General features: G+C 30.7%; 1 protein-coding gene across 1 annotated transcript in view; it reads right to left on the bottom strand.

Moving 5' to 3' along the window:
* Nucleotides 1-250: 250 nt before the first annotated feature.
* LOC113386217 (synaptogenesis protein syg-2) overlaps nt 251-9,968 on the bottom strand; it is a 252,518-nt gene continuing 242,800 nt past the window's right edge. The window contains exons 8-17 of the mRNA XM_026624011.1: nt 4,758-4,941; nt 4,508-4,638; nt 4,241-4,400; nt 3,741-3,897; nt 3,322-3,539; nt 2,970-3,191; nt 2,389-2,703; nt 1,826-1,968; nt 1,391-1,510; nt 251-434 (exon numbers count right to left, since the gene is read on the bottom strand). Coding sequence (XP_026479796.1) covers nt 312-434; nt 1,391-1,510; nt 1,826-1,968; nt 2,389-2,703; nt 2,970-3,191; nt 3,322-3,539; nt 3,741-3,897; nt 4,241-4,400; nt 4,508-4,638; nt 4,758-4,941 — 1,773 coding nt within the window. The 3' untranslated portion in view covers nt 251-311. The remainder of the gene's footprint in view (nt 435-1,390; nt 1,511-1,825; nt 1,969-2,388; nt 2,704-2,969; nt 3,192-3,321; nt 3,540-3,740; nt 3,898-4,240; nt 4,401-4,507; nt 4,639-4,757; nt 4,942-9,968) is intronic.

Genomic DNA, 9,968 nt, shown 5'->3' with positions numbered 1-9,968 from the left:
AAAAAAATCATCACGTGATGCAGCAATGCTAGATAATTAAACTAAAAATTCATTGCAGAAAATCTAATTGAAATTGTGTATACTCAGATACGAGTCATAAACCGCAATAATACCAACAAATAAAATAAAAAAATTAAAATCAGAGTCATGAGAAATAAAAAAAATAATTAAGTATAATGATACTTAACAATTAAGGATAATGATACGTATAATTAACAAAACATTAGTAAGTTATTTCAGATCTTTTTACGCGATATTGTTTATGGTTTTTGATAGTTTACTATTTTGCAAAATTTTATATTTGGATATTTTTAAACACAACTTTCTTGCTGCGTTCCCATCAAAGGTGTTCGCACTGTCACCACTTCTCTGAATGGTCGACCTGAAGGATACACCGACAGACTGGACACTGGAGACACCAATGGGGACGTCACCTAATATTATAATGTTCAAGTTAGATCAGAATTATATAAATATATACAAAAAACTTCTTGTTTTTTCATTTAGTGATCTGTGAAAATGCAACGGAAGTTGCGTTACGCCCGAACTGTTCGTCATTCGCTCTCGATGAAATCATTTCAATACGGGCCGATTGAAATGTCGAGTGAATAGAGATCTTTCGTTGTATGCGCACTGGCGTTAGATCAGATTTATTTATTTTTCTCATATCTTAACAGCAATTAGAACCTTACGTCCTATAAGCTGTTGGGCTGAAACTTCTCCTTACTTCGTATTTTTAAATGGTAACCCCATGGTTAATCCATCCATATTTGATGATTTTATTATTAGAATTTATCTAATAGGACTGACTTTTTATGGATGCAGCAATGCCGGGCAAGGGCTATTTTCACTTGGAAACATATTGCCTATCTATATTTCCAAGTGAAAATCGTTGTCACTGCTACCGGACAATAGGCTGCTCGAAGTGGATATAGAACCAGGGACTTCTGAATCAAGAAGTCCCATCGCTCTTAACCCCCCGGGCGAGCCCATTTATATAAATGTATACAAAGAACTTGCTTCTTATTTTTTTCCAATTTACCCAAATACAGTGGTACCCCGTCTTACAAGTGTATTGAGATACGAACAGCCAAAGAAGCGATTTGCTGCTTCGACATAGCATTTGGTAGTACCTCAGTTTATGAAGCATGTTTTGAACTTTTTAACTCCACCACTTATAAAAATATTACAAATAAATAAGTGCCATGTCAGGCTTATTATAAGACTTCGCATTAATTTCAGGACATTAAGGATATTGTGGTATGATTATAATTTACCTAATTCAACAAAGTTTCGATAATTTGTCTAAATTTGTTTTTTTGAAACTTACCTTGTATTACTTTAAGTTCTACTATCAATTGTCTATATAGTTTTCTAAGTAAACACATACCTGTCTACAAGTCTCCATTTGCGTGAAGGTGCCAGGTGGTTCTCCACCATAGTCGTTCGCCACACTTCTTAGGGAGTTAACACTAGTTACTAAACCTACGTTTTTCAATCCTGAAGGGCTCTAAAAATAAATAATAGACATTAGTTGAGCAAGTGGTGAATCATGTTACACACTAACGAATACTGCTGGAACGTTGCGTCTAAATAAATATATAACACAAAATATGATAAACATATTTTATAATTAGAATTGATTGATATTAATTTTTGAATGTTTGATTCGTGCAAGTTTATAAGATAATTTCGCGAACCAATAGCACTGAAAAAAGATGATTTTATGTTAGATTTTTATAAATATTTTTTCCAATTTTATAGCATTCCGAATGAATCCCCAAAATCTGCAAATATCTCAATCGAAGAGATAAAATATTGATACCTGAAGCCTAGGCGGTGAAGTTCTTCTCCTTAAATCTTCATCGGATTCAGAGTAAATTTGTCCCGGTTTACTTCCTGGTCTAATACCATTACTAGCACTTCCCATTGGTATCTGCTGGGTTAATGGTTGTTTGTATTCTAGATCTGTAAGAAAACAACGATAGTTCAGAATAATTTATATAATAATAATATAAAAGCATGCAAAATATATTGAAATATAATAGTATGATAGATGTTACACACAAAAACTAAGACTTCCTTGAATTATCTTAATAGGTGCATGTAAAAGTAAGTAATTCTGACTTAGATGCATCAGATTACTCTGGTACTAGAGATTAATAAACCTACTGATTTTTATATGCAAATTTAGATCAAAATGTTGATTATTTTGAAAAAATATAAAACCTCACAATTTTAAAATTGCTTTGGTCTATTTCTATTTGTATAATTCAACAATTAGGTAATTATCCAATATATCTAGTGTTAAAATTTCCACTATTGGGTGGTATCGATGAGGAATCAGTAGTTTGCTCTTGCTATTTATAATAAAAATACCCTTATTACCTTTATCATAAGGTACCACATCTGGATTCCTTTCGTCATAAAGTGGCGGATCATCTCGCATATTCCCAACGACTAATCCTCTGCTGGCCACCGTAGTTTTATCTTTGCCACCACCGCCACCTAAACCTCGACCTCCAGCACCTCCACCACCAGTTACCAATACGGCAGATGGACGTCGAGCTAATAACTTCGGAAATCGTCTTCGAACAATAGATGCCCCAAATACGAGTAAAACTACTAATAGTATCATACATATTATTCCCAGAATTGATGATAATACTGCTGATGTTGATATTGCAAATCCTGATGCAGCACCTGAAAGTTGAACAAAAATCTCAAAAACTTAAATCTTACATTTTAAGATACTACAATGGGTTAAAAAACATTGTGATTAATAGTAGTTGAATTCCAATGATTGCCAAATTGATTTAATTTTTGCTTTCACTAAACAGTAACTAAAGCGATTTCCACTTGATGTATTTCAAATTGTGTTTTTCATACATCACTTACTTAATTATATTAATCTGCAAATCATCTCGCAACTACGATTAAAGATTTTATTTAGTTCAAGGTTAACTAACTTGTTTGTTTTTCAGCCAATTTCAACGTAAATCCTTCTAATTGGACAGGTTCACTACGCCCTCGCTGGTTTGCAGAATATACCAAAACTGCATAGGCAACCCCTGACTCTAGACTTCCAATTAGAAAAGTTGGTCGCAGAGATGATAAGTTTGCTCTAAGGAATCCAGTATTTTGATCGTACACTTCTAATTGAAATCTTTGGGTTTGGCCACCATCAAAACCTAGAACGAAACAGTAATATTGAAAAACCAGCTCCTTGTAATAAAACTCATAGAAATAAAAGAAGCTAATTCAAGAAAGAAAACTAATCAAAAACTTGAATATATTACAATATATTATTATCTTTTTTACCTTCCATGCAGTCAACTTCCAAAGAATCGACAGTCTGATTCAGCATGGAGCAATTATGTGGAGGATCTGGTCTTCCTGCAGCAATCACATGGTAGACGCAGGGCTCTCGTTGCAATCCTGCAGTATTGGCAGCCCAACATAGTACAGTACCAAAATCCATTTCACTTAAAGGTTGATACGACAACGTAGAACTGGATCGGTTTAAATTTACAGTGAATCTAAAAAAAAATCATTCTGGGTTGCATTAAATAGAACATGATTTCAGCACAGAACAACAGCTACAGATCGTAGACCAAAATCGCGGATTGATAAAATTTTTGACTAATTTCTTCTTATTAAGGTGTGTGATAATATGAAATATAACTTGAAGTTGTCTTCAAATATTTGATCTGATCTGAATAAATTGATAAATGGCATACCTTGTTCTAGGAACTTCTATGGATTCCGCACTGTTGTTGAAGGCCCATCGAAAGGTATTTGGTTTTGGTAATGATTCGACGTCGCAACGGATTTTAACAATTTCTTGGCGCGCCACACCATACACTCTTTTTTGTTCTGGCATGCAGATTGGTTTGTCTGAAATTTATATGCTTAAATTATACCATTTGAAGATTTTTATAATAAAATCCCTACAGCTTGCTTTGCCAAAAACTAGTCACCACTACTATCTATTATTATGAATTGAATGTTAATGGATCATTCAAGACATACTTAACAACTATTTTAGCAAAATAAATTAGGAGAAATATTTTGAAGAGGATTCACTTGAGTACTGCATATTTGCAACTCTAAGTATTGAACATACATATACATTTGCAAAATATACTTCAATAGCATTATTTTCAAGTCTTGAAAACCTTTGCAATGATGAAAATATTATTAATATAATCCCATTTATGATATCTATGATGAAACTTACACATTACTCTCAAAGAAACAGCTTCACTACTTCCATCGCCTTCTACGTTGGAAGCAACACAACTATAATTTCCAGCTTGATCCCGTCTAATTTTCTGAAGAGCCAAAGCATTACTTTTTGCTACTATGCCCAATTTTGGATTGTGGACAACTGGTTGACCCTAGAAAACCATAGAAACACAAATGAGAAAATATCAATAATAAAGGACATGCTTGAAAATATTTTTAGGTTTACTAATATTTCATTTATATCAGTATATTTTCTTACGTTGTGTTTCCAAACTACTTTGTAAGCATAAGGATTCGAATCCATTTGGCAATCAAAATACACATCATCGCCTTCTTCGATATCATCAGGGTTCATGTTGGCACCAAGAGAAAGATTCAGCATTGGCATATCTGAGAAAAAAATGAACAAATTATGATTAGCATTGTGCAAAAACTTAAGATTGTTCTTGAACTATTTTGCCAATCAGGGTCTGATAAACATGAAATATATTTAACTAATTAATACTTACAATAAACGTTAAGGACAATGGCATGTTGGAAATCCTTCATCCCGATGCCTACCATAGGATTTCCAGTGGCACTAATATTGTGGTAATATGGATGAAGTGCGGTGCATACTAAGGTTTTACCATTGTCTTCACGTCTTGGAGTAAATGTTAAAGTTGAAATTGATACATTTCCATCGATTGTATCCTGTTGAAATTAAAAATAAATACTTAGTAATACACAAAAAAACTCTTATACTAAGTGACATAATTTGAGTCAATAAAGGCAGCATTTTATATATTATTTAGTACTTTGAAGAATTTTTTGTACCTCACATGGATGATTTATCTCTATTATAGGTTTAGGATTATTTATGAATTATTTGATGAATTCTAATCTCTTGCTATATTTCGTAATGCTCATGCCTGAAAGTAACTATGAAGTACGAATAAAGGTAGGTAATTTTCTTAACTTATGGGCTGCAAATTTTTTTTAAATTATTTTGAAATCAAGACAAAATGGCTTGTGTGAAATATAACTCTAAAGTGTATGAGGTATATTTCACACAAGCCATTTTGTCTTTATTTCAAAATAATTTTTAAAAAATTTTGCAGCCCATAAGTTTAAAACATTACATTTCATAACTCTACTTTTATTCATCACATTCAGTTTTCTGCAACGTTCTAATTATAAATTATCATACTATGTTTCCATGATTTATTTTGCAGGCAACATAATTCGAAAGTTTGAGCAGAAATCTCTCTAATGAATAACGATTAACTTGTTTCTGAATAAACGTAGAAGCTACACGAGTAAATAATTATTACACGGGCACCTCATGCTGTATAAATAATATTTAACTAGAATAGTTAGTTTCACGGAATGGTATCGCAAATCAGAACTTCTTAAGTAGAGTTAAATGAAATTGCATACGGCAGCAGCAGGAGGAAGATTCATATTTTGTATGCATATGTATAGATAGATAGATACCTGTGGACTATATTGGCTTATTAATAATGGAGCTGAAAATGTTACTGTATAAAGCAATACCTAATCTGATTATTGATATAACTATCTATGAAAAAAAATCTATTATCACCAAAAGTTATCGTAGTCATCTTTCTTGTCGGGGTATCAGCTCACTTCCAGGAATTTTAGTTTGATGCACAAATTTGCAGTTTGCATCATTCGATGACAAACTAGTTTTAATTTTCATTATTAACTTCCCGAATGAGAAGTTTATGTTTTCATCAAAAAATCCGTTTCGCTAATTTTATGCTTTCTCGACGTTTCAAGCCATTCTGAATCGAATGAGACCAAATTTGGAAAAAGTATGTGTGTGTGTGTGAACAGATTTTTTATCGCAAATCGCAAAAACGACTGGACCGATTTCAAAAATTTAAAAGCCATTCGATGTATCTCGATGAGGACTATCGCTTGTCAGTTGCGATGATTTGCCAAGCTGTTTCTTTGTAATTTGAAAAAAATGTTCACTTTTCGTCCACATTTAAGCTCATACTACCGAATCGACGTTTAAAAATATAAATCTGTTTAAAAGATATTACTTGGTAATAATACTGATTAGTTTTAGGTGAAAATCTACCGAGCCGTTTTCTTGTAATTAATTGTTGAAAAATAAATTTAAGCCGATTTTTATGGAATTTTTTTAGCGATATATCTCATGGCCTTATAGAACTTAGTGAAATATTACGGCCTTACGACAAGTAGTTTAATTTTAAAAATTCATCAAAGTTTGAGAAAATGAGTAGTTTTCTTGACGTTTGTTAAAATTAAATTTAGATGATATGCTTGGTATAACAATAGAGTACTTGGTCTTAATGAACATGCTAAACCATGAAAGTCCTGCAAAAACTGGTTCAATTATAAAAATTGTTGATTTGTGAAAATTTGCTTTTAGAAAATACTCCGAGTTAACGTGTTCGTTCGTTTTTAAATATGTGTAATAAATCTACTCGAAATATTTTTAATCACTCATAAATTAATTTATTTTTTATTGATTAGGTCGATTATTTACACATATCGGGAAGTTCATGTAACTTGTCTCAAGGCAAAATACCAATATCAACTAGTTTTTTTAAGTTATAAGACTTATTTTATAATGTCATAAAGAAAAAATATCGCACCTGATCAAATATGATATATTAGCATTTCAAAAAGGCAATTTTATCAAATTTATCTAGAAGAGATGCTAATGATTATGGTACCATATACAACCATGCAAGTGAAAATTATTTTGTACTATTACATATTCCATTTATAAAAAGTTTTATTGCCATTTATTAAAAGTACTATTAAAAGTACTATTACCATTTATTTTGAGTATATTTTTCACATAGTCTGTACTTATGACATGTACTCATATCTATGACCCATATCTGGATCCTGTTCGCAAATCTAGTTCAAAGTTTCAAGTATGCAAAATTAACTCATTACAACTTACTTACTTACTATTCGTTTTATGCGATAGAATCAATTATTCTCGTAATGAATAAAGTGAAATATTTTATATAAAACTTAATGAACATAATGAAGTTCATAAAGTTTTCACCCAGTTGATTAGTAATGTATAAGTCAAAATGTCCTTCATATTACCTCAATATCCTTAAAAAAATAATGTTGCTTACATGCTTTAAGTTGATTTAAATTCAAAATCATAGGACAATTTCGTACTTACATTTTGGACATGTGTAGATAAATCAGTTCCACCCAGACTCCAAGTTATTCGCACAGGCGGCCGCGACCCCACAGATTGACAAGGAATTTCATAAGATCTGCCCGCAGATAAAGGTTGAGGATTGTTGGTTATCTCCACAGAAAGAGGACGCACTGTAAAAAAAATTGAAAAAAATATAAAAATTATTTTTTTTATAATTTTTGTATACTAATTTATAAGTTTATATTTGAGTATTTAATAGTTTTGAATAATATTTTTTATATATTAACATTTATTTAACTATTTTATAATCGTAAGTTTTTTCCCGAGATAATACCGAATTCTGTGGAATTTCTCAACATTTCTGAGAACTTTAATTGCTCGTTTCAGCATTTATGCAATGCTATAGTAGTTAGTAATGGACATTTGTCTTCTGTGAGCATAATGCGAAAGATTAGGTACCGACGCTATGGTTACTATAAAACGAGCATTAAAATAATAGGCAGAGAGCCTATTACTCAATTCAAAGTTTTAAAAATATGATATTGTATGATAAATCAATGACATAAGTGTGCCTTTAAATAGGTGAAGGGAAATACGGACAAAATGGAATATATCAATAAAGGGATACTTATTTGAAAATTTGATAGTTTTATTAACGTTTCCCCAACTGTATACCACAAAGAAATCCATAATCACAATACTGTCAGATGTTGAGCGTCATTGTCACAGTCTTATCGTAGTAACCAAACGGGAATCGCGCCTATGAAAGTCTATTTTGAGGCTGGTTTTATCATATTTTTCACCATCTCATAATAAATTAAACTAACAAAGTGGCAAAATAAATGTTGAAACTGAAGAAGCAGACACAATTTTATAATAATCTACTAATAAACAGCTTCGTACTAAATACATAAAATCCATAATCACAATTCTGTCAGATATTGAGCGTCATTGTCACAGTCTTGTCGTAGTAATCAATTCAAAATAAAATAAATGTAAATCGCGCCTTCGAAAGTTTATATCGAGGCTGGTTTTATCATATTTTTCATCAGCTCATAATTAAGTACATTAATAAAAAAGAATGTTGAAACTAAATAAGGATAGACAAACAATTTCATAATAATCTACTACTAAAAAGCTTCATACTAAATACATAATAATATTTATCGAATCGTATCGCAATTATGAATAAGATATCTACAAAAAATTAGAATTTTGGTAAATAATATATCACAATCTCATAAGGGCACAAGTGCTAGAGAAGCAAATAATAATTAGAACAAAATTCAGTGTTTTTATTTATGATAACAAATAAGAACTAGGTAATACTATGTGTGATTCCATATTTCTAATAGCTTAAATTTAGTTGTTAATAATTCTCTATTTATTTTTTGCTTGTTTTATTTATCATAGCGATCTATACAAAGTACATTGAGCAAACCAATTTTAGTGAGAATAACAATAATAACACAATATTACAATATTTTTTTATTTAATGAGTGATTTGTTTAAAATTCAGTTTCAATATAAGTTTCTATTGACTTAATTGCAATGAATTTATTTCATAGTGAATTATTTATATTTATAGGCTTCATTTCAAACAATTTATTTTATAAAACTTTGTGAGTAGGTAATTACTCGCTCTTGGCTACGTCTAGGAAGAAAATGATATTTTGCATTTTTAACACGTTTTTGTCATACTTAGCATCATAAAATAAAATCAAGTATAAAGTACTATGCTCTTAATGTACATTTGTTGTGATAATTTGTAGGACAGAAAGGAATAATTAAGAACTCTGAGAAAAAACAAGCTATTTTTGAATTTTGCCAATGTGTTTCATATTAAGTGAAATGTATTTTGTTCTAGTAAACAAGAAGGAAGGCAGTTACAGATATTATAAATTTATTTGAATTATCAGTTATCATCACGGTATTTCCGTCTTATATTTGTTAGTTATCAGAGTGCAATATAGGATACTACTCTCGTTATATTTATTAAGATCTCAATAAATAAAAATATTTAATAAATGTGTACAATATTTCTTGGGTATATATTTTTAATCTCGATAAATATTGTACATGTATAATATAAATATAGTAGGTATATATACATCGTTAGCTTTTCAAATAGGACAGTTTCCGACAACGGCTTGACGTTCACGAAGACAAACCATTATTGGCTCTTTGTGTCATCGATCAGATCCCTGTTTTTCCCCCAAGAAGAAAAACACAGTGTCAAGTAGGGAAAAATGTAAAAAGTTTTCTTTACGTTTTGCGACAATTGTTAGATACCGCGTGATACAATTTTTATTGATGCCCGATATTTTTATATAAGAACTAATCAAATTTTAAAGTATAACAATAAAAATAATAGAGTATTTATTATATATATTATAGGAATACATATTGAAGTTAGTATGTTGTGATACTATACTCTTATACATCTTTCTATTATTTTTTTATTAGCAGCAGTGATAATATTGATGAACAGATAAGCAAGAAAATAAATTAATTTGGGGTTTGAACTCACCACCACCCCGCACGAGTTTATGCTATA

Source organism: Ctenocephalides felis, unplaced genomic scaffold (genome assembly GCF_003426905.1).
Source record: "Ctenocephalides felis isolate EL2017-DRISC unplaced genomic scaffold, ASM342690v1 CF-g0.4_SCAFFOLD_03571, whole genome shotgun sequence".
Taxonomy (NCBI): Eukaryota; Metazoa; Arthropoda; class Insecta; order Siphonaptera; family Pulicidae; genus Ctenocephalides; species Ctenocephalides felis.
This window is presented reverse-complemented; position numbering and strand designations above follow the sequence as displayed.